At 44.9% G+C, this 26,877-nt stretch overlaps 4 protein-coding genes and 1 long non-coding RNA gene across 6 annotated transcripts in view; 2 read left to right on the top strand and 3 right to left on the bottom strand.

Annotated features, from left to right (window-relative positions):
• Osgep (O-sialoglycoprotein endopeptidase) overlaps positions 1-3,463 on the bottom strand; it is a 9,811-nt gene extending 6,348 nt beyond the window's left edge. The window contains exons 1-4 of the mRNA XM_004644005.2: positions 3,224-3,463; positions 2,146-2,265; positions 1,804-1,979; positions 262-357 (exon numbers count right to left, since the gene is read on the bottom strand). Of these exons, the coding sequence (XP_004644062.1) occupies positions 262-357; positions 1,804-1,979; positions 2,146-2,265; positions 3,224-3,338 (507 nt within the window). The 5' untranslated portion in view covers positions 3,339-3,463. The remainder of the gene's footprint in view (positions 1-261; positions 358-1,803; positions 1,980-2,145; positions 2,266-3,223) is intronic.
• A 426-nt stretch (positions 3,464-3,889) lies between these two features.
• Positions 3,890-6,628, top strand: Apex1 (apurinic/apyrimidinic endodeoxyribonuclease 1). Its single transcript, XM_004649062.3, is given in 6 exon segments — positions 3,890-3,998; positions 4,227-4,352; positions 4,536-4,625; positions 4,628-4,722; positions 5,725-5,917; positions 6,047-6,628. Coding segments are annotated over 6 exon segments (1,026 nt in total). The 5' UTR covers positions 3,890-3,994; the 3' UTR covers positions 6,565-6,628.
• A 97-nt stretch (positions 6,629-6,725) lies between these two features.
• Positions 6,726-10,439, bottom strand: Pip4p1 (phosphatidylinositol-4,5-bisphosphate 4-phosphatase 1). 2 transcript variants are annotated; one of them, XM_004644003.3, is made up of 7 exons: positions 10,141-10,439; positions 9,637-9,827; positions 9,228-9,334; positions 8,553-8,658; positions 8,359-8,411; positions 8,110-8,200; positions 6,726-7,713 (listed from the first exon to the last, which is right to left on the bottom strand). In XM_004644003.3, the coding sequence occupies exons 1-7, from the start codon at positions 10,301-10,303 to the stop codon at positions 7,570-7,572; spliced, it is 855 nt and encodes a 284-aa protein (XP_004644060.1). In that variant the 5' UTR covers positions 10,304-10,439; the 3' UTR covers positions 6,726-7,569. The 2 variants fall into 2 exon arrangements, with proteins under 2 accessions (XP_004644060.1, XP_004644061.1); XM_004644004.2 differs by having other exon boundaries at positions 6,873-7,713; positions 10,162-10,438.
• A 924-nt stretch (positions 10,440-11,363) lies between these two features.
• Positions 11,364-22,944, bottom strand: LOC111813448. The gene is made up of 3 exons (XR_002818711.1): positions 22,504-22,944; positions 17,874-17,959; positions 11,364-11,547 (listed from the first exon to the last, which is right to left on the bottom strand). It is a non-coding gene; the product is annotated as an uncharacterized LOC111813448 (long non-coding RNA).
• A 103-nt stretch (positions 22,945-23,047) lies between these two features.
• The window catches only part of Pnp (purine nucleoside phosphorylase), an 8,293-nt gene continuing 4,463 nt past the window's right edge, over positions 23,048-26,877 (top strand). The window contains exons 1-2 of the mRNA XM_004644030.2: positions 23,048-23,150; positions 26,029-26,198. Of these exons, the coding sequence (XP_004644087.1) occupies positions 23,140-23,150; positions 26,029-26,198 (181 nt within the window). The 5' untranslated portion in view covers positions 23,048-23,139. The remainder of the gene's footprint in view (positions 23,151-26,028; positions 26,199-26,877) is intronic.

Genomic DNA, 26,877 nt, shown 5'->3' with positions numbered 1-26,877 from the left:
GGAAGGCTAGAAGTTTGAGCCTCGCCTGGGCAACTGAATTTGAGGCCCTGTCTCAAAATAAAAGGTCTGAGGATGTAGCTTAGTGCAAAGGCCTTGGGTTTAATGCCCAATACTACAACAAGACAAAAACAACACAGTAAGTGGAAGATGCAGACGACAGAGTCTAATACCCAGGAAGCGTAAGAAGCTACTTATTACTTTCATTTCTACTGCTCCCCGGAAACTCACCCACATTAGTTCCCTGCAGCCTTGATAGCTCACCTTTAGCACTCTAGCGAAGCGATCCAGACAATTACCCACAGCAATATCGATGGTTTCACCAAAGATTCGGTACCGATGTTCTGAGTAGGCAATGACCTAAGGGGATGAGGATGTCCATGAAAACAAGTCTGCAAAGAGGAGAATTTGACTCTGGGGAAGACAGCTGCAAAGCACCAACGTGACCAAGTTAGCTTCTGATAAGAAATGAAAACATAAAATGTCCCTGCCCATTCCTGGTACTATCAGGGGTTTCCTTCCTTTCTGATGTAGTTTTTACTCTACTGCCAAAATAGCTGGTGACAAAGGGAAAGGAAAAATCCTGCCTTTCTTTCTACTTTGCTTATCTTCTCTTTCCAACGTAATCACTGTCCCTGTTTCTTGCACCAAGGCAAGCTTCAAAAGGGAAGAAGAAAACTCTACTACTGCTTTTCACCAAGTCCTTCAGCCTCTGATGCTTTTTGTGCATCAGCCTTCAGGCCTCAACCAGCTGCCTGCCCTCTACCAACTGATTTCACAGCAATGTGTACTTCCCTCTAATAACAACCCTTTCATAAACAGAGGACAATTCTGAATAAACTACTGCTAACAGCAAACTATCAGGTGTTATAAGAATCCAATACCAACCTTAAAAGGTCACGTAAAGTATCCCAGATAACTTTAGCTTCCCCCATAAATTTAAAGTATCTCTATCATTTGTAAAGAACTTCTTAAAAAGTTATTCGTATTTTAATGCTCTTAAAAAAAAAAAGTCTTATATATTTGCACTCAATAACATAACACAGGGGCCGGGGAGATAGCTCAGTAGAATACGTGCTTGCCTGGCAAGTGCAGGGTCCTGAGTTCAATCCCCGGCACCAGAAAAAAAAAAAAAAAAACACAAAAAAAACAAAATAGCATAATACATGCAGTTACCCTGAAGAAATAAATCAGATGGCGGCCCTTAGTTTTAATTGCAAACATTTAAAAAATAAATTCCACTAATCTGGTCTACACTAATCTGGTCTACCTTACAAATGGTAAGGACTGAACCCCTCAAAATAATGAAATTTATTTAACTTCTGGTTTTTTGAGACAAGGTCTCACTCTGTGTAATTCAGGCTAGCCTTAAACTCGTGATTCTCCTGCCTACCCTGTGAGTGCTGGCCTTACTTCCCTACCTACCTGTCTTCCTTCCTCCCTCCATCTTTGTTTCCGCCTTTGTCTTTTTGAGACACGGTTTCACTATGTAGTTCAGACTGGGACCATAAGTGGAATTACAAGCCTGTGCCACCACGCCAGGCCTTTATCATGCTTTTCTAAAGTAAAAATTCCTACTCTTTATAATCACATACATAAAAGTCAACTAACATCCTAATGATTGTAAATGTTCTAACATTGCCCAAAACCCCAATATCACAAACTTTGTTGTGAGTCTTATATAATAACTTAGGTTTAGATATGCCAGCTTTGTTCTTATAGTTCCTACAACTCAGGAAAAACAAGGAAGCTGATGGTTGAATGTTTCAGAAATTAAAGATGGAACGGGTAAAATACTCTCAATACCTGAGTATTTCCTCCGCTGACATATAACACAGTTGGACTGGTAGCTCCTGTGATGAGACGGCCCATTTCAATGTGGCCTATACAATGGTTCACCCCTATCAGTGGTTTATTCCACAGCTGGGCCACTGTACGGGCCACAACTGCTACGGAAGCCAATGGGGCACCCATACCAGGACCTATACAGATAAAAATGAGAGTTAGAATTTGAGAGATGAGAAAAAACAGGTGAGCGGAGTAAGAGATGAGTGTGCCTATAGCAAGTGGTGGCACAGGCAAAGATACACTGCTTTAACCCAGCTAGTCTAGCTGTACTCTTCCACTGGAGCATTTTCCCACCCATACCTTTGGTGTAAGCAATGCAATCGATATCTTGGGAGGTTAATCTCGCTTCAGTTAGTGCTTCCTGCAGCAAGTCTAGGATAACAGCTCGGTGGTGTCTGGCAGTAGCACCTGGGAGGAATCCTAGGAAATGAACACAGGCCAAAGATCACAATTTTTTGTAGCAAACATAGAAACTAATTTAAAATAAAGTTTGAGTAATAGAGGAACAATCCTTTCAGTTTTCCAGTTTCAGATATTCTTTCCAGGTCCTATACGTGTTATTTAGCTTTCAGAAACGTCCTTTCTCACACTCAAATGCCTTCAATTGAATGCCTTCTGCATTCAATTGAAATAATATACACCTCATACTCTTTGGTGACTTTTCTGTGACCCTACAGAACTGTGTATGTGACTACCCTGTTCTAGTTGACAGATCATTTCTGTGCCCAAGTGCCTAGGAGAGTAAGTAGCAAACATGCGTGCGCATTTCCAATGAACAACCGGTTGCAGGGAAACTTTTCAGGTTTGTATGGCTCAGCTGCCGCTTCCTAAGTATACAGATGTTTTGGGGGAAGGTACACAAGCTACAGTACCTTATAAGTGATACTAATTAAAAGTTATGTGTCTGTTCATTTAGTCCTAAGACCTAGCAATACACTTAGTATGCCCGTTTTAAAAGTAAGGAGTACATATCCAAAACATTACAGGAGTACAAAAATAGCTGTCAGGTAGACCTGACTTGACACCTAAGCTAAGAATCTTTCTGCTTTTATCTCTATAATATTTCTAATTCTATCCCGAAGGAACCATGTATTATACTGCAGTATAATATTCGTGTTGCGTCTCACTCCACGGCCACCTCATAACATTTTTGAATGCTCACAACACGAAAGGGACTCAGAACCTGAACGAACCAGAAATTCCGTGTTCCTGTGACTCTCGCAACCATCTGTCTTGAAACGACTCACATAACCTCAATCCGACACACACCAAAAGCCGTAAGAGAAGGCAAACGTGTCCGACCCCACGTCATTCATTAGAGTTGCGAAATGGGTGCAGGGAAGCGGGCCGCGAGTTCCCGTCCCCGCCCGCGGCTCACCTGTGCCCGGCGGCGTAACGTAGGTCCGCCGCGGGTTCGCCAGCACCTCGCCATCCCGCACCACTCCCACGCCTATCTTGTTGGCGCTGCCTTCAAAGCCTAGCACCACCGGCATGGTGTAGACCGGAGACACCCCGGAGGGCCCCTGGCGAGCCGCGGCGCGAGGGAAGCCCTCACCGGTGAGCGCCGGGCGCTGGCACTGCGGCACGGAGACCCGGGTCACTCCGCCGACACAGCACGGAGCGCGGGGACGGAGCCGCAGCGCCCGCGGAGGAGCTCCGGCAGGGGGAGCGCGCGCGCCCGCGCCGCTGCCGTCAAGGCCCCTGCAAGGGCCTGTCTTTCCATCTGCCAGCGGCGCTGGCCCGGCCTCTGCGCCTTACAGCCCTGTCGGTTCCCATGGCTGTCCCCAGCCCAGATTTCCCACTTTTTTCTTCCCTTTTATACAACGTTGTCTTGTTTGGTCACGATGGAAGAATAATTCATGAAACCGGCACTTCCACAAATAGCTAGAAAATGGCGTACTGGGGTCTTCAGTAATCTCAAAGAGGGAGGGTTTTGTCACGTGATCCCAGAGAGCCCAATCAGCCGTGCTCCTCGGCCCGACGGGACGGGCGTCCGGTCACGTGACCACGCCTGTTCCCCACGTGGGAGCGCAGCGTGTTCTATTCTTTGTGCTCAGCTACCGAAATAGGGAGAAGTCTGGCTGGGGTCCGGAGCAGGTCAGATGTGGAGTTGCTGTCTTCCCCTCATACGGGGTTCTCAAGCGGCCTAATGGGTCAGGACTCTTCATTAAGGTCCCCATTTGGCCAGAGGGCAGACCTTGAGAATGCAAGGCATTCAGAAATGATGTAAAGTGGGTGAGGGGCTGAAGGCCCTTGATGATCGAAGCGGGGGAAAGAATTGAGAGATAAAGGGGTTTGAAAGGCCAGCCTGGTCGGCGACGACAGAAGGGCGAGTCTTCTCTTTAGTTTTATCTGACTGCGATTTTTTTTTTCGTCTACAGACCACCCCGTGAAGATACTGTTTTGGTGGTTGACGAGGTACAGGTACGGAAGAGCCTTCGTTACAGGGATGCCAAAGCGTGGAAAAAAGGGATCAGTGGCGGAAGATGGGGAAGAGCCCAAGAGAGGTAGGAGAATTAAATGAGCCCCTCTTCCTACAAGGAGGGGTGTGGTACTAATAATTTCTTCTATGAGTGATACACACCTCGTTTTCAGTTGACCAGTCAGGTCATTTATGTATGTATTATCTGTGTTAATTCGTGTTTGAAGTTGGAAAACGTCTACATTTACTATTGTGTCTTATTTTGTAGAGCCAGAGGCCAAGAAGAGTAAAGTGGGAGCAAAGAAAAACGAAAAAGAGGCAGCAGGAGAAGGCCCAGTCTTGTATGAGGATCCTCCAGATAAAAAACCTCGCCCAGTGGCAAATCTGCCACAGTCAAGATATGCTCTTGGAACGTAGATGGGCTTCGCGCCTGGATTAAGAAGAAGGGCTTAGATGTGAGTGGCATTCAGGCAGAGGCGGCGACATACTGAATGAACTTGAAATTTTATCGCCTTTTTCTCATGTCATTGAGTTTTCTTTTTGGGAGGGTAAGGTCTCACTTTATAGTTTAACCTGGCCTCAAACTCGCTGTAGTTCTGCCTCAGCATCCAGACTGCTGGGATTACGGGCATGTGCCACCTCATCCAGGGAGTAATATAAGTGGAAGGAGACCAAGTCCTGCCTATATGTCCATCTTTCAGTTCTGTTGCATGGTTTCATGTCTCTTCCTGTTCCAAAAACCACTTTACCAGCTTTCTCCATTTTATCTCCACTGTTTTGTTAATAATTATTGCTTAAAATCCTAGTTGGAAATTAGGTGTGGCCCAAACCTATATGCCCAGCACTCTGAGAGGCTGAAGCAGGATTGTAAATTTGAGCTCAGGGCAGCAGTTTAGTGAACCTGTATCTCAAAAAATGAAAGAGCTGGGGATATAGCACAGTACAAAGGTCCAGGATTAATTCCTACTACCTCAAAAAGATAAAGTTACAGTATATATGATTTTTCCTTTTAGTTCTTAATCACATAATTTAAATTTGCTTAAGTATTAACAATTTGGAGAAGGATTTTTTTTGTGTGTTGGGGGGAGACTAGCTCAGGCTGCAATGAGGGTGGGTCTGGTGCGACTTGTGGAGCTGGGGATTGAACTGTGGTCCCCTGCAGCTGAGTTTGCCCCAAGTATCAACAGTTCAGAACCAGGGTTTGATCTGCAGCGCCACATGCCCTGCCAGCCCCCACTCCCCCACCCCTCACAGAGGGAGGCTTGGAAACAGGAGGATCGCTGCAAGTCCAATCTATGTAGTGAGACCCTGTACTAAATACATAAAAAAGTATTAACAATCTGTTGAATTTCTTGTGCATGAGAATTGTGTATAGCTAGTACAGTATACATATACTATCTATATGAACTGTTCAGTAAATGTATCTGCTAAATTAATACTTTTTCTGCCACTCACAGTGGGTAAAGGAAGAAGCCCCAGATATCCTGTGCCTCCAAGAGACCAAATGTTCAGAGAACAAACTCCCAGCTGAGCTTCAGGAGCTGTCTGGACTATCCCATCAGTACTGGTCAGCGCCTTCTGACAAGGAAGGATATAGCGGTGTGGGTCTGCTTTCCCGCCAGTGCCCACTCAAAGTCTCTTATGGCATTGGTGAGACCCTATTAATTCCTAATGCCCAAGCTCTTTTAAATTAATTGTTAATACTCCAACCCTCACCAGGGTTTTAATTTTGTTTACTGCTTTTCTTATTTTTTAATACTGACTCTTCATTTCTGTTAGGTGAGGAGGAACATGACCAGGAAGGCCGGGTGATTGTGGCTGAATTTGACTCGTTCGTGCTAGTTACAGCCTATGTACCCAATGCAGGCCGGGGTCTGGTAAGGCTGGAGTACAGGCAGCGCTGGGATGAGGCCTTTCGCAAGTTCTTGAAGGGCTTGGCATCCCACAAGCCTCTTGTACTATGTGGGGACCTCAATGTGGCTCATGAAGAAATTGATCTTCGTAACCCCAAAGGAAACAAAAAGAATGCTGGCTTCACTCCACAGGAGCGCCAAGGCTTTGGGGAACTCCTGCAGGCTGTGCCCCTGGCCGACAGCTTTCGTCACCTGTACCCTAATGCTGCCTACGCCTACACCTTTTGGACTTACATGATGAACGCTCGGTCCAAGAATGTAGGTTGGCGCCTTGATTACTTTCTGTTGTCTCATTCCCTTTTACCTGCTTTGTGTGACAGCAAGATCCGTTCCAAGGCCCTTGGCAGTGACCACTGTCCCATCACCCTGTACTTAGCACTGTGACATTCTCCAAATCACTGTGAGCCTGGGAATAACTGCCCCCTCCTCCCTGTACAAATACTCCTCCTTTACTGTAAAGTCCAGTTTCTCAACCATGAGAATATGAATCTTTTGATCAGGAACCATTACCAGGTTTTTTAAACCCAAGTTTTTTTTTTTTTTTTTGTGAATTCTCCTTATGTTAAAGTTTCTGACAAGTTCTATTTTGAACTATGTGTAAATAAAAGGCCATAGTTTCAGCCTTGCTGTGTTTATGTTTACCCTTCAGTGGGGCTACAAATATTCATATGAGTTAACAACTAGAAGAGGTTAGTCACGACCTTGTTTATTTACAAGCACTGGATAAATCCCTAACCTCTGGAGACAGCAGCCCTACCCAGCTCAGTTAAGTACTGCAACTGGGGATGGGGTGGGGTAAGGAAGGTTGGAAGGAAGAATTAAATGAAACAGACTGGGGAAATATACCCCACATTAAATAATTATATACACATCAGTTCCCGTGGTTCTGTACAGAGCAGCGGCTGGCCCCACCCCAACAGGACACGGAATGTGGGGAGAGGAGACGGTACTGAGGTCAGAGCCAGCCCCTGGTGAAGTGCAATAGCAGCAGCAAGATCCTAAGTGGTGCATGAGAGGGAGGGGAACCCCCAGGCTACCCACCCCCACCCTGCCCTGGAATGTATAAGGGACAGGAATGGGTCTCAGGGAGCATATAGGAAGGACAAGGCTAGAACCATCAGTAGGACCCAGGTTTAGGGGCAACACCTTGCCCAATTCACCCTAAACACAGCAACCCTTGGAGGAAAGCAGAAGGCCAGCAGTGGTTTTTCTCTACCCCTCCAAACCTAAGTGGGGGCCTGGTTCCTTCCTACCTCTCCCCTGGGAAAAGGAAGGCAGCTGCCTGGCTTCCACATAGAAGCCCAGGGAGCCTTTTACTCCAACTCCCTTTGTAGTGTCACTGTCCCCACCAGGGAGGGGCCAGGCACAGTCTGTGGCTCATCAGGGGGCTCAGGAGAAGTTCTGGACAGGGTGGCTGACCTTCATACAGGCCCAGTAGAGAGCCCGGCCCAAACACAGCACAGCCAACAGGATGACAAATGCCCAGGCTGCATATATACCTCCATATCGTCGTGCATGTTTCCATGTCCCAAACTGAGGAGAGAGGAAAAAAAGATGGTTACTCTTCATAACGTTACTACTGAGAACCCTAGAAATAGTAACAATTCATTTCATTCCTCTTCCTATCCACAAGTAAACACTTTCAAGGCCATCTGGAAGGCCAGATTACTCAGTTCCCTTGAGGTGGAAAATAATCCCAGACATCTGTCAATACCTTAGTCTGAACTAGCCTAGTATCCCTCAGTTTAAACCCTTTCTTCACTGCCCTGACCTCTACAGAAGTCTTAATACCTGCAACAATAAGACAGTCATGCGCTGCTAGCTCATCTATACCGTGAAACCCCCACTGTCACTTTTTAGGTTACCAGTTTCCCAAATCTCAGGATGATGAACCTGATGAATCAAAAGGGCTGGGTTAAGGTTACTCACAGCGAGCCCAGTGGCTGTGACTGCCAAAAGCAAGCCAAGCAAGAAGCAGCAGATACATCTCTTTCTTGGATATCTGCGCCCAATAGATGACCTGTGAGGAAACAAACGATTGAACTGGGAGGAATGTATGCAATGTGTTAATTATTGAAACTGTCCTACCAAAAAAAAAAAAAAAAAAAGATTGACAGTTCTAAGGGCTCTGTTGTTGCACACAGCACCAAATTACCAGATCAGTCCCTATTCACTTACACTTTCCTGCAGTGTGGGCACCGTGCCAAGGTTCGGTCAGTGAACTCAGTCCACTATTGAGAAAGAAAAAGTAATTATAGAAAGTAAGTCTTCTTCAATGAGAACCTTGGGGCATGGGAAAATGAGAAATGTGGACGGAATTGTTCAGGGTTCATTACATTGTTCCTTATAGTATCCCAACATTCCCTCCTCACCAGAAAAGTATTCTTGCAATGTCCACAGATGACCCTAACACCCATTGGCTGTGGTTCTGGACTCAGAGGTCCTGGATGGACAGGGCCCAGGTTGATGATTCTTTTGCTATACAGAAAGAAGATACTATATGTGAAAAACCATAGAATTCCCACAGTGTGCCTCCCTCACATCCCCACTCCCTGTCCATCAAGTTCCTTTACTTCTCTGTAATGTACAATGTTAAAATCCCCCATCTTATACCAGTGAATCTATGAGAATACTAAACCTTAGGCCTCCAATTCCCCTTTCATATCAGGATCTCATGCCCCACCCATTCTTGTTTTAATTAATTATTTGGTACAGGGTCTCACTACTTATGCATTTGAACTTGTAGTGCTCCTCCTGTCTCAACTTCCCAGTGCTGGGATTACAGGCATGCACCACCACACCTGGTTTCAGTTGCACGGCATGTGGTATTGGGGATCAAATCTGGGTCCTTGTGCTTGCCAGGCAGGTGCTGAATGATCTCCCCAGTCTCCACTGGCTATTTTACAGAATATTTCTAAGTCAAAGCTTCATCAGCTTCTTCTCCTTATAAATACTGATCTCTCAAACCTTTACATTTTCTATAAGCATTTATTTTTTTGTTTACCAATTTTCTTTACTTATCCTCTTCCCCATCTTATGTCTCTTACCAATAGGGCCTAGGGCAGGCAATCCGCTGGGATGTCACTTTGCAAATAAGGAGACAGTTACAGGGACATCGAACATATTTTTTCCCTGGGGGTGCATTCTTGATTGGCTAGAGAACAATTGAGATATTAGCAAGCAAACCTCTAATCCCAATTCCTTCCAAGCACACTTTTGCCAGGGAGGAGAAATGAAAAGAGACATGTGAGATTTTCAAATAGAGCTAAATCATAATATCCAGGGTAAGTATGAAGATGAACTTTAACTTCAGTGAGTGGCTTTTGGGGAAATAGCCGTGTGAAACTCCTGGAACTGAAACTGAGTTTCACGAAGAGCCCTTCATCAGGGACTACAATGGAGATCAGAAAGAGGATTCAGGAAACGGGGCCCATTTTGTACACAAGCATAACTTACGGTGGCTTCATTGCAGACACCACATTTGACTACATGCTGATGCATCTTGCCTTCCACGTTGATGAGAGACTGGCAGACTCGGCAGGTGATCATGGGTGCATTGCCACTGTCCGGGCTGGTCAGAGGCGAGTAAGGGGGTGGGTCCTCCCCAGGCAGCACCGCTGGATGCCCCTCAGGGAACGGGGAAAATGCTAAAGAGCAACCAGATAAAAAGGATTGGGATCACTCGCAAAACCTCTCATTGAAGCTCCACAGGGGCAAGAAGCTCTATCTGATCTTCAACCCTTCTTCTGATCAAGCTCTGCGGACTTCTCACAACAGGCTTACACCAGGCTCCTCCAAAACCACCTCCATTCCCGAGCTCGGGCTAGACTGTAGGAGAAAGCCTACCGCCGCGGCACAGGTGCCACAGTCCCGCACCTGGCGCTCGGGCCCCGCCCCCGCCCCGCCCCCTCCCGCCTCTCCGCGCACCCCTGGGAACAACTCGGGCCCCCCCGGGCTTACCCTGGGGCGGGGCATGTTTACCGGCTCCATACGGTGGTGCGGAGGGGGTCAGGCCTCCCCCGGGCCCAGCCCCACTACCGCCCGGCCCTACTAAGCCGTTGCCGCCAGCGCCACTGTCGATGGGCTCGGACAGCAGTGGGGAACGCTCTCCATCTGCCGCCATAGCTGTCTCCCTCCAGGGTCAGCGTTCCAGCTCCCTTCGCCGCCGTCGCCACCGTCGCCGCCGCTACCGGGTCCCCCAGGCGCCTGCGCGCCCGGCTCCCGACTCGCCCCGCAGCTAGCGGCCGGCCCCGCCCAGTTCCGTCCCGCAGCACGCGACAGCCTATCCCCGCCCTCGCCGCACTGTCATTGGGGTAGGTGACCCAGTTCCCGGTCTATGAAGGCAACTCTCCTTCCCCATTGGCGAACGCTGCTCAACGTCACTGTCACATGACCTTCCAAGAGAGGCTGAGCTTGCAAAAACTGCACGTGACTCTGGGTTCTGCTGGCCATTGGAAGCGTGGCCCATCGCGCTACCTCCAGACCAGGAGGTGGGGCTGGACTGCTTCTCCTCACTGGTTACGGTGTCGGGAAGCCGCGCGCCCTCTGTCCCTGCGCGTCATCTGCTTCTCATTGGACTGAAGACTCCTCTGAAAGACTTTTCTTTGCGTTATGGGTCGCCGCCCTTTGGCCGGTGAATTCTTTCCCTTAGCCCTGTGATCCGTAAGGCACAACTTTATTGGCTCAAAATTAGCGCCAGAACATGAGGGGCGTGGCTTAAGATTGGAGGAGGAGGGGCAATGAGGGCGGAAGCTTCGGTAGTTTTAGTAGCCAGCCGACTGTTAGGGGAACAGTAGGGATTGTTAGCTTCCCCGGTCAAGGGACGTCTTTAACACCAGGGTGGACAGGGGTGGTGGCATGTGCCTGTAATCCCAAATTCTTGAGCCCAGCGTGGACAGTATAGCAATTTGGCAAGATGCTGTCTCAGGATGGAAATAAAAAGACAGATGGAGTTGTAGCTCAACCCTGTTTTCAGTGTCCCAGGACAGGTGGTGGTGGGGAATCAAGGTAACTATGTACCAGGAAGATATGTGTTGTTTTGTTTTGTTTTGTTTTGTTTTTGTGTGTGTGTGTGTGGAACTGGGGCTTGAACTCAGGCCCTTGTGCTTGCCAGGGAAGCATTTATTGTACAGAGCCATTTCCCCGGCCCCCAGGAAGATATGTGTTTAAAAAAAAATTGAATATTATATCACCCTGACCTTTTTCATTGGTCTCTTTTAGGATAGGACATGAGCCTATTCTCCAGGGAACTGTCTTGCAGATGCCACCCTCTCGGCCCCCACCACAGTTCACATTGTGAAATTGAAGTTGTAGCTCAGTGAAACCATTTGCTCAGCATGCACCATATCCTGGGTGTGATCCTTAGCACTGGAAAAAAAAAATTGTAATATTTTATTTTTATTCAATCTCTCCACTACTGGAAAGAGAGCACCTAGTTTTACACAATTTAATGACCACCAACCCTTAACAAGTATGCATGTTTAAATTAACCAGTAAATCCAACGTCATATAAATCACTTTGTTAAGCTAGCACAGTCTTTAATATTTGTCTTTTAGTTTTTGTGGGAAGGGTGGTGAGATAGGATCTCCCTCTGTTGTTCAGACTGGACTTGAACTCACTGTGTGGCTCATGCTGGCCTCAAACTCCCCTTGATTTTCCTGTATTGGCCTATAGGATTACAGGCATATGCTATTAGGCCCAGCTATATTTGTTTTACCTTTGTTCTTAACCATGAGCCTATCAGTGGGGTGTTCTAAAAAATATTGAAAAAAACCCGGAGTGCTCATTTAGACATATAGCTAGGAGGCTGAGGCAGGAGGATCGTTCTTAGTTCATGAGGAGCCGGGGCTACAAAGTGAGGCCAGCCTGAACTGCATAGAAAAACCGTATTTAAAAAAAGAAGAAGAAGAAATGAATAAACATACAGCTAGCTGATCTACTTATTTTCCCACTCCTGTTTGCCAGTATTCATCCCTGCTCAACTTGCCAAGAAGAGGAAATAAAACTGCTTTTTCAAACTTACCAGTATACTTTACAAAGTGGGTGCCCAAAGATGAAATTTATAGGGTTCCTCCTAAGTTAAAGGAAACTTGTTTTCTTCCTCTCAAATCTGTTGGATGCTTTTAGAGCAGAGTAGGAATTTATGTCAAGGTGAATAACTTTTTCTCAGGAGAGGAACAATTTAGGAAGTCTTATGTAAATGTAGGATTATTATTTTGAGATTAATGGTGGATGAATCACCAAGAAGTGTTTGTTTTGTGGCTACTGAAATAATCTCTCTTAGAAAAAACAGTATGAAAAAGTCCATAATATAGGGAACAAGAACTGAGAGGTCAGAGGGAGATAGTCATGAGTTCATGCTTTAAGAAACATCTGCTTTCTAAAAATGGCAACATTTTCAGCGCAATTTTATTTGGATGTGTAGTCTGTTTGACAACTCTGGGATGACTGTCTTTTCCTGAAGAACCTTCCAGACGAGAGAAAGCAAAGCAGATCCCAGAGGGTCCAGTAGTAAGAAAAGGTACTGTGTGCTGACCAGTAATTCCCACTAGTAATCTCATTTTATGTCTTTCTTTGCCTTATTCTCTCTTGCTGTCTCTCCTTCCTTCCTGTCCCTCCTTTCCCCTGTTCCCTCTCTTCTGCCCTTCTTTTGGACTGGATCCAAGGCCTTTGCACTGAGCACTGTCCCTAGAGACTCTTCCCTTTAATATTTTAAAATTTTGATTCAGAGTCTCAAAATCACCAAGTTACCCAGGCTGCCCTCAAACTTGTTTTTTGTTGTTTGTTTTGTTTTGTTTTTATGTATTTGGTAAAGTCCTACTATGCAACTTGGACTTGTAAATTATCCTTCTGTTTTCAGCCTCCCCAGTGCTGAGATTTCAGGCATATGCCACCACACCAGGTCTCAGTGGCCAGCCGAGCTGGCCTGGGGGTGGGGCTGGCATGGCATGTGGTAGTGGAATCACACTCTGGTCCCTGCGCTTGCCTAAGTAGGTGCTTAGTTCACTGAGCTTGCCATTGGCCTCAAACTTGTAGTCTTGTTACCTCAGCCTCCCAGAGTGCTGAGATTATAAATGTGAGCCAGCACACCTGGCTTCATGTTGTCTTTATGGCATCCGAGCCCACTTAGACCCAAGCACTATTACAGCTTCATTACCACATTACTAGTGGTCATAGTAAATCTCCTAAATTCAAATAACATAATTCAAATTTAAAGAAAGATTTCTAAAGATACTCCTTGTTCTTGGGTAGGAATAAGAAAATGGCCATACTTTCAAAGCTGCTACACAGATTTAACACAATACTTGATCAAAATACCAATAGGATATCTCACAGAATTAGAACAAGCGGTCCTAAAATGTGTTTGAGAGCAGAAGAGACTTAGAAGAGCAAAAGCAATTCTTGCCAACAAAGGGGGGGGGCATTACAATCCCTGAGTTGAAATTATACTTCAAAGCTACTGTGATAAAATCAGCATGATACTGGCAGAAATAAAAATGACATAAGGATCAATGGAACAAATTAGAAGATGCAGAAACAACTCCAAATGTACTCAGTCACTTCATCTTTGATAAAGAAGCTAAGGACATTACAGGAAAAAATAACCTCTTTAATAAATGGTGCTGGAAAAAGTGGCTCTCCACATGCTGAAGATTAAAACTAAACCTGTGTCTTTCACCATGCATTAAACTAAAATTGAAATGGGTAAAAGATCTAAATATTAAAACAGAAACACTAAGTCTGCCAGAAGACAGAATAGGTAAAACTTGAAAACATTGATGTGGGTAAAGGCTTTATGAGTAAAATGTAGATCAGACAGGAACTGTCACAAGGAACAACTGCAACCTCATCTTATTGAAAATGTTTACACAATAAGAGAAGCCACTAACACAGTCAAGAGACACCCCACAGTGAGGGAAACATATTTGCTGGATGTTCCTCAGACAAAGGAGTAATAGGTAGAATATTGTAAAGAATTGGGAAAAAAAGCCAGACTCCCCCAGTTTTAAAGACCCAATTTAAAAATGGACATCTGAAATGAATACTTCTCAGACAAAGAGGTAGGAATGAAAGATAAATATATGAAAACATGTTCATATATAGCACTAATCATTTGAGACATACAAATTAGAACAATACTGAGAGCAGGGCGTGGTGGCATAGGCCTCTGATCCCATCACTCTGGAGGTTGATGCAAGAAGATGAGCACAAGTTTGAGGCCATCGTGGGCTACATAGTGAATTTAAGGCCAGCCTAAATTAAATAGACCCTACATTAAAAAACAAACAAACTTGTCCTACCAATTTGATTTGAAACTGTCTCATTGCTATTTGTTTCTCAATAAAAGTATGAAAAAAAATACTTCAATAGTGGACTCTAGAGTTTTGTATTTTAATATTTGTAGCTTATACTTCAACTATAGTGTTAACTTTATTACCAGGATAGATTCTTGATAATGCCATTAGCTTCCCAGTGCTATTTGAACTTAATAAAGTGTTACTTAGCATAGTATTTCCCATTATTGACTAATAGTAATCATTTGGCACTATACCTGTTGCAGAATAGTATACTGATTATATGTTTGTTTGAACTGTCTTGAAATAAATAGCCTGAGTGGATTTTTTTTCCCACATTTTATTTCCTAGTGAAAAAATACTAATAGGCTAAAGCTAAAAAAAAAAAAACCTGCTAAGGTTTCATCTCACTCTTGAAACAATGGCTATTACCAAGAAATCAAAGAATAACAAATGCTGGAAAAGGCTATGGGGGGAAAAGAAACTTCCACTGTTGGTGGGAGTATAGACAGGTACAACCACTATGGAAATCAGTGTGGCGATTCCACAAAAAAGCTAAAACTAGAGCCTCCATTTGACCCACGTATTCCCTTTCTTAGTATGTTCCTGAAAGAAAAGCATCATATCACGTATGTTTATAGTGACACAATTTGTAATCTTGGAAACAGCCTATCATTGGATGAATGGATAAAGATGGCATGGGTTTTTAATGCAATGGAGAACTACTACGCCATAAATAAGGATAAACTCAAGACATTTCGAGAAAAATGAATGCACCTTGAGAGACCATATTCTTAAGTGAAATAAGTTGGACGCAGATATGTAAACATTGCATTGTTTCTCTGGTGTGAGAAAGCCAAAGCTTAAAAAGGGACCAAAATATACAGTACATTGGGAAAAGAGAAGAAAATGTTCAAGTGAGAGGGAAACAAGGTGGGGTAGAGGGGAAGAAACAACATCCCTTTTTTATTTTTTACTTATATATTTGAGAAAGAGTCTGGCTATGTAGTTCAGGTTGGCCCTGAACTCATTATGTATCCCAGGATGGCCTGAAACTTGCAATGATCTTCCTGTCTCAGCCTCCTGAGAGCTGGGGTCACAGGTGTGCACCACCACACCATGTTACATTTTTGTTTTACAAGTTCTGTTATCTAAGATTTGAAGTTGGTTAATGTTATGGCTTGATGCCCCTCCAGCACGTCTCATGCAATATAGATAGATGGGGCTTATTCAGAGGTGGCTGAATCTAGAGTGTGTGATGCTGGGGTTGATTCACAACGCAGCTCAAGGACAGTAGGATTAAATTAAGGGTGTGAGTGCTACCAGTCCTAAGTAGCCTGGATACAATATAAATTGCAGAAAGCCACTTTAAAGGTTCCTCACTTGTTGCTTTGCTAGTTTGTGGGCATCATGAACTATTCTCCTTTGTGATGCCTGTCTACCATACCACCCTGCTTTGGAGCCAGCTAAGTATGGGCTGAAACCTCTGCAAACTGTGAGCCAAATAAAACTTTTCCTTTTTAACTCTGAATGTCAGGTATTTCCTCTCAAAAACAAGAAAAGCAACTAAGACAGAATTTAGTACCAGAGAAGGGGGTCATCATTGTGACTATACCTGGCTATGTGGTTCAGGAGCCTTTGGGACTGACTTGTGAGAAGAGTTTGCAAAGGTTTAGAGATACTGGCTGAAGAAGCAGAGCTGGAACAACTTAGGTGGTCCTTGATGTGAAATTATGGTCAGAAAACTAGAAGGCTCACACCTATACTCCCAGCACTCAGGAAGGCAAGGCAGGAGGATCACTACATAGTGAGATCCTGTCTCAACCTTCCCCCTGCCAAAAGAAAGAAGAAAAGAAAGCTGATATAAATCATGCTGGTGAAGACCAGGATTAGAAGGCTTCTGCTGGGAAGAAAGACTGCATTGGTTGTTGCAGTCAAGGCAATGTGTGTTATGACTGGCAGAAAGTGTTTTTGTATTTTGCTTATGTCCAGAGACTTTGCCTGAGACTTAGAATAATAGCAATGGACTGATTAATCTCGCATAAGAAATCTGGCAGTCAAATGTTCAGGCAGTGGCATGGCTACTGTTGGGAGATTTTGGCCATTTTTATGTAAAGAATCAAGAGCAAAGAGCTCAGCAAGATGTTTAAAAATATTTTGAATTTGGTCATAAAGAAAGCTCCCATAAAGCTGTGGACTTCAAAGACAGAGCAGAGAATTTCTTGATTGCTGAGGAGGAGCAGGAGAATATAACACGGGGGCATCACAAGAAGCAGCAGGACTCCATACTTTGCAGCCTCAAAGTCACAATAGTGAAACTTTGACAAGAGAGTCCCAGAGCAACAAGTTCTACAATGTGAAGGTGTACAGAACTTTTTCCATGGGATTTGGTTCATAGGTACTTGACCCCAACAGCCAAGAGAGAAGTAAGTTTGGCTACTCCTCTAGATGGCAGCACACTTTGCTGTCATCCACATGATGCTAGTTTTAATTATTTATTTTTAAATTAAGCAGAAAAATTTATTGGACAATAGGAATGGGGAATAGCATTAGTTCCTGAGAGATAGGAAGAGTCCTGAATGAATGGGTTACCCATGGTGCTGGTTTTAGGTGTGTGCAGAATACAAGCTCAACAGAGCTTCCACCCATATTTTAGAAGGCTTAGGAGGCCAGGCAATGTGTGAAGCTGTGAATGAGAAGCCAAAGGTGCAGTGGATATCCCAGGAGGTTTGAGAAGCCAGGAACCTGGATCATCCAAAGAGAGCTGCAAGGAGTGAGGAAAGCCAGCTAAACAAAAAGCCATGGGAACTACAACCACTGATAGTGCCATATGGGCAGTGCCACCCGCATTGTTTGCAGTTCACAACTTGCCATTACATTGGAGCCTGATGATCGTAGACTGAAACCTCTACACACTGTGAGCAAAGTAGACCTTTTTCCCTTTAACTTTCGGTGTAAGATATTTTGTCTCAGCAATGAGAAAAGTAAGACAGATGACAAAAGTTTCATTGAGAGCTGACAGTTAGTGCATGCAGAAATGCTGCCAACTGCATGAGTTTGTTAATTTGGGGAATGGCTAGATGCCGATTTGGGGAACAGGGAGAAATATCAGGAGTTTACGGATTTCCTTAAATCACCTATCCTAAGTCCCATCAAAGACTCTTTGTCCATCAAAGACCTGGACATAGTGAGATAGTACTGAGGGGAAAGTCCACAGAGAAGGGCAAGAGGCACCAACTCGTGGGGGAACCTAGAACAAAACTTCAGAACCACTTACTCTGACCCCTTTCCCATAGCCTGATCATCTCAACATTCATACTAACAGATTTAATTAAGTGAAATTCTTTGGGTGTTGTGTTGGGGCATAATGTCAGTAACGCTGGCTAATATATACTTACATTTGCAGAAGGGTGACATTTTCCAGGTTTATACTCTTGATACAGAAAGTACTGCTTTGAATTCCCATCTTCCCATCTATACTCCTCTGTATTTAGTGAGAGGGAATGGAAAGAGGGAGGGTGAAAAATAGAAAGGAGGCTGGTGTGGTGGTGCAAGCCTGTAATCCCAGTACTCTCGAGGTTGAGGCAGAGGGATCACTACCAGTTTGAGGCCAGCCTGTACCTAGTGAGCTCAAGGTCAGCTCAGCTATTGTTAAGCTCAGTTCACTTAACTACACAAAACCTTGTCTCAAAAGAAGCAAAGATACTGTAATTATTTTTTAACTTATTTATTTTTTAGGCAGAATCTCACTATGTAGTTCAGGCTGGCTTTGAACTCCCTGTGTAGCCCAAGTTGGCCTTGAACTTGCTACAATCCTCCTGCCTCAGCCTTCCAAATTCTGGGATTTCAGACATGTGCCATCACCACCAGCTAGAATTCTTGTAGAATTCTATAATACAAGCAAGTACACGTGCTTGTAATCCAAGTGCTTGGGAGGCTGAGGCAGGAGGATCATGAGTTTGAGAATAGCTGTGCTACATAGTCAGAACCACACCAGCCTGGATTATATACAGAAAGACCTTATCTAAAGATAAAATTAAATAAGCACCTGCCTGGCAAGTGCAGGGTCCTGAGTTCAATCTCCGATACTGAAAAAAATGAATAAATAAAATTTTAAAAAGATAAAATTTAAAGACATGCTTATAGAATTATAGAAGCTGAGTCTGATTCTGGAGTTATTTACAATAGAAGTTGCTATCAGGAAATATCTTCCCATTGCACAAGGCAATCCTCAGTGACTGAGAGCCTGTCTCTGCCTATCTCTTCTGTTTTTGGTCCCCTTGATCTTGAGAATGGAGGGTGGGTGTGTTATTAGGTTATGTTCTTGGATGCAGGAGTGTCTCTGAAGATAGGACAGTGATAAGAAAGAAAGAGTAATAAGCAGTAATAAACTATAATTACCATAGCTTGGTGATTGTTCTTAATTATAGGAACCATAAAAACCATGACTTGACCCTACAAGTAAAGAATAAAACACAGTGCCATCTTCTCTTATTGGTGACTAAAAAAAGAGTAAGGGAAAAATGAAAATTTAAAAACCTAAAAGCAAGACAAAGGTGTAGCAGAACTTTCTGTGATAATAGAAGATGTATGTATACAAAAAAATAAATAAACCTAAAGGCCAGCCTGATAGCTCAGCAGACTAACGTGCCTATTTAGGCAGAGCGCAGTGGCTGGGGTTCAGTCCCCACAGTGCTGTGCTGGCCCCACCCCTGGGGCACGCTGAGATAGAGACTGAGACTGGGCGTGGTGGTGCATGCCTGTAAACCCACACTTGGGAGGCTGAACACAGGAGGATCACTATGAGTCCAATCTGTGGAGTGAGACCCTGTAGACCCTGTACTAAATACAAGAAGAAAAAAAAAAAAATGAGGCATCGTCAGAATTTTACTTGCTCAGGATCCCACAGCTGGGAAGCAAGGAATAGAGACACAGTTTACACACCAGTAGCTTGGTTGCACAGCCTGCCCACCCACACTGCATCAGCTCAGGAATGAGATGGTGGTGCAGTGACTGGGGCCATGTGTCGCAAAGCATACAGGCACGCAAGCTCAGAGGAATACCATGGAGTACTGGTGATCACTTGTGATCTTGCCATGGTGCCTGGTTTGATCTTAAACTCAGGGCCTCAAGTGATCCTGTCTCACCTCTGTTTCAGTCCTAGGAATTGAACTCAGGATCTTCACACTGAGCTATGGCCCCAGCAGTTTTCTCTTCTTTTTTTGAGGCAGGCTCTCACTATGCAGTTCAGGCGGGCCTTGTGCTCACTTTTGTGGGCCCCAGGCTGGCCTCAAACTCAGAGATTCTCCTGACTCAACTTCCCAAGTACTGGGATTACAGCAGTGTGCCACCACTCCTGGTTCCGGGGTGGAGATGGTGCGCCCCGGGGATCTGGAGCCAAGACTGAACAGCATGTGGGGCTGGGGATAGAGCTCGGGTCCTTGTGCTTGCCAGTTAGGTGCTTATGCCTCTAAGCTATCTCTCTGGCCCCCCTCTTCATTTTTTTATATTGAGACAGTCCCATGAAATTATACCATTCTGGGCTGGAACTTGCAATCTTCTTGCCTCACTTCTCAGCGTCTTAAGACTACAGGCCAGAGATGCTATGAAAAGACTGTGGAAATACTAAGTTCATCACAAACTGTGAAATTGGGAACTCTGGACTTGTGTATTGCCAACAGTGAAACAGACATTAAAAATATGGGGATTTGGTCCGACATAGCATAATAGGAAAGAAAAGATATCTAGCAGTACTTCACATCAAGTATCTCTGTTTACAGAGCAATAGATAAATATGTAAAAAGGAAACCATGAGATTTTGTATCCTGTAGTGGTTGAAAGCCTCTGAGGAAACCAGTAAGATATGAAGATGGGTTGCCAAAGACAGGCGCAAGACAAGACCCCAGACAGGATTTAATACACCCTGAAGTCTGCACAATCTTGAAAGACCACAAAGCAAATATGCAATCTCAGGAGCCTGCTAGACCTCATGGGGCAGGCTCTTCTTAGGATCCCTTTGGGGAATTGACTGAAAAAGTGGTCCAGTTGAGTGTGGTGGCACATAACTATTATCCCAGCTACTCCAGAGGCTGAGACAGGAAGATCACAAGTCCCAAATGACATTGGGTAATTAACAAATCTTTGTCTTAAAAAAATGGAAAAGACTGGTATATATATCAATTGTAAGTGCTCCTGGGTTCCATCCCCAGTACTACTGCAAAAACAAACAACAAAAACCACCACAAAGTCAATTAAAATTCAATTGCTGGGCTGGCCTGATAGACATGCCTTAGGCAGAGCACAGTACCAGGTTTGATTCCCAGTGTGTTGTGCTAGACCCACCCACTGGACATGCTGAGATGGCGATTGAGACTGGGCGTGGTAGTGCACGCCTGTAATCCCAGCACTTGGGAGGCTGAAAACAGGAGAATCTCTATTAGTCCAATACGTAGTGGGACCCTATAGACCTTGAAGACCCTTCCCTAAAATACAGAAAAAAAAATTCAATTGCTTATGTAGAAGGTTGGCTGCAGGACTTGAACCAGAGTTAAGTATGGAGGCTCTGGTATAACACTTGCCTAGCATGTGTGAGGCCCTGGGTGTATTCCAAGGACAATAAACATTACAAACAAGTAAATAAGCAAACAAAAAACTATGATGAAGTATGTTCTGAAGGTTATGCCACCGTGGCCAGTGTGCCCACTGACAAACTGTCTTTGCCCATCAAATAGTAGTATGTTGCTTTGGTGGAATGTAAACTCAACTGTTCTTCATATCCTGCTGGGAAAACACTACAGAAAATTGAACTTTGTTCCACAATTTTTCTTTCATAGATGTTTTGCAGATAATCTTTTTTTGGTTTACATATACTTACTTTAGACAAAGTCTATAGACATTAATTGATTAGGGTTTTTTTTTTTTTTTTTTTTTGTGGAACTGAGGATTGAACTCAGGCCCTTGCGCTTTCCAGGGAAGCACTTTTTCTAATGAGCCATCTCCCCAGCCCCAATTGATTAGGTTTGAACTTTGTTTTTGTTTTTTTTGTATTTTTAGGGAAGTGTCTACAGAGGCTTCAGGGTCTCACTAAGCAGCTTGGACTCCTAGTGATCCTCCTGTTTACAGCCTCCTAAGAGCTGGGATTACAGGCTCATGCCACCACTCCCAGTCTCAATTGCCATCTCAGTGGAGCTGGCACGGCAGGCCCAGGGATTGAACCCATGGCCTCTGTGCCTGCTTGCAGGCGCTTTAATCTGCTGAGCTATTTGGCTGGCCCTTTCTTCTTCTGCTTCAACAGGGTTTCACTATGTAGTTCAGGCTGGCCTTGAGCTCACTATGTAATCTAGGCTGGTCTTGAACTCATGGAAAACCTCCTGTCTTGGCCTCCTGAGGGTTGGAATTACAGATGTCAATCACCAAGCCCTGTGTATAGTCTCATTACTAAGTTGAGTGTTTACTTTTATACCAATCCGTGTTTATCTCTGTTAAAATAACTGGAGGAACAAGAATAGTAATAATAACAATCACAGCAGAACAAACCACTTGTTTAATATCAGGCCCATTTACCCAATACAAACTTCTTTTCTTTACAGATATTATTTTTACTTTTATGTTCACAACACTAGAGCAGTTCCATTACATAGTCGATGCTCAACAAATATTTGTTAAATGAATTAGAAAAACACTTTAGGAAACAGTGCCTTAGAGTTTTGGAGATAGGTAGAAGGCAAGCAGGAAAGCTTGGAGTTCAGGATAGAGAAAATCTCAAGGATGCCAAGAGCTAATTAAACATTTGATGCCCCTTCCCTAAAACAAAGAATAAATAAATAAATAAATAACATTTAATGCATGTGGTTTGATACATGGATTGATGCATTTGATGCACGGGATTGATACATTTGGTATAAGGATTTGATGCAAAAAAAAAAAATGGTTAAATTTCTAGAGTGGAAGGAGCAGCAGACAAATTCTTACTAATACTGTGTTTTTCTGCTACAGGAGATTTCATCTTGGGAGGAGTACGCTACTTACGGGAATTGCTTGAATCCAGTACAGCGCACCACCCACCCTGTCGCAATCTTGTCAGTCTAGAGTCCAAAAACGCTTGCATTAGAACTTCCTCCCTCCCATCTGGACCGGGAAATATTCCAACAAACCCCGAAATCTCCAAGACAACACTGTAGTAGCCTGGGTGACCCCGCTTCCCTTGTCCAGGAAGCAACTCAAGCCCTGGCTGTCTTCATTTTATTCTTGGGTTGTACAGTTGGAGCCTTGAAATTTTATCTTTTTAAGGCTTTCACGGTTTGCAAGAGCGGGGCTACAGATAGACGCTTCAAGGGGCGCTGCTCGCCCTGTCGCCTTAGCCCTCCTTTGCGGGAGACCCACGCCCTGGGGCTGTGAAAAGACTAGAGGCTAAAAGGCCTCTGGTAGGCACTGGAGGGCTTTGGGCTTTGAAAAGAATTCTGATTGGATTTTCTGCTCGGCCTCTGGCACAGGGAGTACGTCACCATGGAGACGGGCGGGCCCGCCTGCTTGGCTGCCATTGGCTGGGGCCACTGGGGCTGGGAATAAAAGCCAGCGCCCAGGGCACAGGGAGTTAACTGTGCTGACAGGACCGGATCGCCGCCGAGCTCCACCGGTTGTCTGGATAGATCGATCAGCGAGACCATGGAGAGCGGGTGAGTTGAGCATCAGGCCCAGGGACCCCTAAGCCCCCTGGGGAGGGGAAATAACCGTCGTCGAGAGCAGGGAACTCAGCACCTTGATCTGCACGGGCCAGGGAGGGGAAGCGGAGAGCTCCCTGGGGACGTGGAGCGGCCTGGCGCGGAGCCTGGTGCCAGGTTCAGGGTGGTGCGAGGGCCAGAGCGGCAGAACGGTGGGCCAGACAGCGAGGGCAGGGCGCGTGCGGCGATCGACCCGCGGTGGCGCCGCAGAAGCGGTTTGTGTAGTGGAGGCAGCTCCTAAAGAAATTGCTTTTGCGTCGTCGTCTATGTGCGTGTGTTAGGGTGCAAGTAGAGACGGAGGCACACCCCTCACTCCACACCGCAGACTTGGTCTCCCCACCTCCATGCTCTTCACAGGTGATCATTTAGGGTCCAGGTAAAGACAGCCACTTTGGGTGCTCAAGCCTGGAGTTCTTTAGTTCTTCCCAGTCAAGCTCCTTCCTACCCTCCAAACTGGAAGTCAATTTCACCAGTTGTGAATGGAGTCTCCCGGCAGAGGAGATCTTTATTCACGGAGCAGAGCACATTCCCACCCAACACCTTTGAAAAACCTTTGTCTTTGCTTTGGTCCTCCAATTTCCCTTCCAAGTCATCAGCATGGGGCTCAGCCGCGCCTTGATGAACACTAGTAGGAAGTCCTCGCCGCGTGGTGATGGCTGCAGGCTCCTTTCATTTTCTTTTCACCTCTGAAGGATGCCTGTTATTGGTTAATTTGTCACCACCTTATTGGCTCTGTTGCTTCTCCCAACCTGTTACCCAGCTACTTCCCTGATTTAATGTGGAATTTTGTCTGGTTCCCCAGGCATTTTTACTTTGTTTTGTTTTGTTGAGACAAGGTCTGGCTCTGTTGCCCGGGCTGGATTACTGGGGTTTAAGAAATCCTCTCACATCAGTTTGATAAGTGGGACCACTAGTTCCTAGGCTCTGCTTTTTGTTGTTGCTGTTGCTGTTGCGTGTGTGTGTGTGTGTGTGTGTGTGTGTGTGTGTGTGTGTTGAGACAGAATCTTGCTATCAGTCAGACTGGCCTCAAACTGGCAAGTGATCCTCTTGTCTCAGCCTCCCAAATGCTGGGATTGCAAATATGTGCCACCACACACTGTCTAGACTCTGTTTTTGAAGGAAAATAATTTCTTCTGGAAGGTTAGTTGTATTCAACTCTATTACGTCTCATTTCTACCTCTGAGCACGATCTTTAATCCTGTCCGGGAGGTGCAAAGCAATCAAGGTAGGAACTGAGGAAAGTTCCTGATTAACTACCCTTACTAGTAGTGTAGGGGCTCTTGGGGACCAGTTGCTCTTATGTTCTTAAGGGAAAAAGTCTTGGTGTGAAGAGAAAGAGGATGGAGGTAATCAGGGACCAGGAAGAACAGCAGGAGGCGATCACAGACATCAAAAGCAGGAAAAAAATTCCAATTTTTGGAGCTTCCTAGCAAGGTTTTAATTTGTGGGTATGGGCTCACAATCTGTGCTCATAACAAACAAGCTTCTGCAGAGAACTTAAGCAGTCAATCCTAGTTTTGTCAGAGAACCAGTTTGTGTATTTGTTGCCTGTTACATTGCAATGGTTTAGTCTCAGGGTTTGGGTACCTTTGCAATTCCATATGATGAGTTTGTGAGGACATGGGAGTCTTAGAAATAAGCATTCAGGAGAAACTCAGAATGGCATGTAGACTTCTACTAGGAGTGTTCCCATTGCTTCCTGTCCCGTCCCATCTCATCCTGTTTCTCTCTCTCTCTCTCTCTCTCTCTCTCTCTCTCTCTCTCTCTCTCTCTCTCTCTCTCATCTTCTTTCTTTTGTCAGTCTAACAATTTAGACCCAAGAGCTATGGTGTGTGTCAGGCCTGTAGACCAGTTACTTGAGAAGCTAAGGCAGGAGGATCACTTGAGTCCAGCAGTTGGAGGCCATCTTCTCTAGAACACAAACACACACACACAACATCAGGGCTGGGTGTGTGGCAGCTTACTGGTAGAGTGAAGCATTCTTTTGGTTTTTTTTTTTTTTTTTTTGGCAGAACCAAGAATTGAACTCAGGCCCTTGCGCTTGCCAGGGAAGCGCATATTCTACTAAGCCATCTCCCCAGCCCCTTTAGAGGGTGAATTTCTAAGAGAAAATTGGTTTATTTTCTGTTTTCAGGGCATGTAGACTAAATTACATTTTATTTTTCTTTGAGACAGGGTTTCACTATAGTTCAGGCTGACACTGAACTCTATGTATCCCAAGGTGGCCTCAAACTTGTGATCCCTCTGCTTCAGCCTCCTGAGTGTACCACCAAGCCTGGAATATCCTTAATCACATGTTGAGTGTCATAGGGGATAGATATGAGAGTCATAGGGTATATCTGTCTATAAGCTTATATTAAGTTTATTACTGCCCTCAGAAAGGTCTTAATTGCTTTGTGAATTCTCTCCTTAGCCTTAGCCTCTGTTTCATTACACTTCTCTGGCCCTATAAACACCCCTGACCCTCCTGAAGTCTTTGTTATGAGCAGTAATAAATTCATAAATTCATCCGTGCTGGAGGTGCCGGTCAGCAGCAGAGCACTTGTCTAGTGAGAGACCATGGGTTTGATCCCCAGTACCACAATGAAAGCAAAACAAGACAAAACCTGTGATGCTGGAGTTGGGGCTGTTAGTGGAGACAGAATTCTTTAACTTCCTCTCAGACTGAAGGATCATGAGTTTTTGCTGCAGACACATTATTGCTACCTCTTGGCCAGTTTTTTTGTTCCCTGATATCTTGACTCCTGCCAACGTTTCTACACTGAAGCTCATTTGTCTGTGATACCTGTGGACTGGGAGTCCAGTTCACTGTGATTTTCTTTTTACCCCCTAGATTCACCTACGAAGATTACCAGAACACCGCACGATGGCTCCTCAGTCAGACCAAGCACCGGCCCCAAGTGGCAGTGATCTGTGGTTCTGGGTTAGGAGGTCTGGCTGACAAATTAACACAGGCCCAGTCCTTTGACTACAGTGACATACCCAAATTTCCCCGAAGCACAGGTACTGGGAATTAAAAAGGGAGGATGAAACTGAGAGATATTGATGGGATTCTGTAGAACTCAATCCGGGAAGCCAGTGCTATTACTTCTGGACCTCACATTTCACCTGAATCAAATGTTGTAAGAGGGAAAAAAGACTAGTTCAAAATTTCCCTCAAAGAGATTTCCTAAAGCAGTGCATGTATCAGTGCAACTAAGACAACATCTTTCCTGTGCTCTACTGACTTACTGCTCCTTGGAACTCCGCAGCACCTTTCCCTGCATGCACCTCCTCAAATACACCCATCCCTCTTATTAGCTCTGCCCTGTGCCTTACTATTATTTATTTATTTAGAACAGGATCTACAGGGTCTCACTACACAAATTGGACTCATAGTATTCTCTTGTTTTATTTTAGTTTTTTTATGTATTTAGTACAGGGTCTACAGGGTCTCACTACATAGATTGGACTCACAGTGATTCTCCTGTTTTTAACCTCCTAAACGTTGGAATTACAGGCATGCCATGCCCAGTGTCAACATGGCTTGAGGGCAGCGCTGGCGCAGGATGACATGGCACTGCACTGCACAGTGGGGATCAAACCCCAGCCACTGCACTCTGCCTAAGCAGGCACTTTAGTCCGCAGAGCTATCTGGCTAAGCCCTAGGTTGTCTTTTTTTTTTTTTTTTTTTTTTTTTTTT

This window comes from Octodon degus, unplaced genomic scaffold, assembly GCF_000260255.1.
Source record: "Octodon degus isolate 3935 unplaced genomic scaffold, OctDeg1.0 scaffold00189, whole genome shotgun sequence".
NCBI classification, from domain to species: Eukaryota; Metazoa; Chordata; class Mammalia; order Rodentia; family Octodontidae; genus Octodon; species Octodon degus.
The sequence above is the reverse complement of the archived record's forward strand: the minus strand, read 5'-3'. Positions and strand labels throughout refer to the sequence as shown.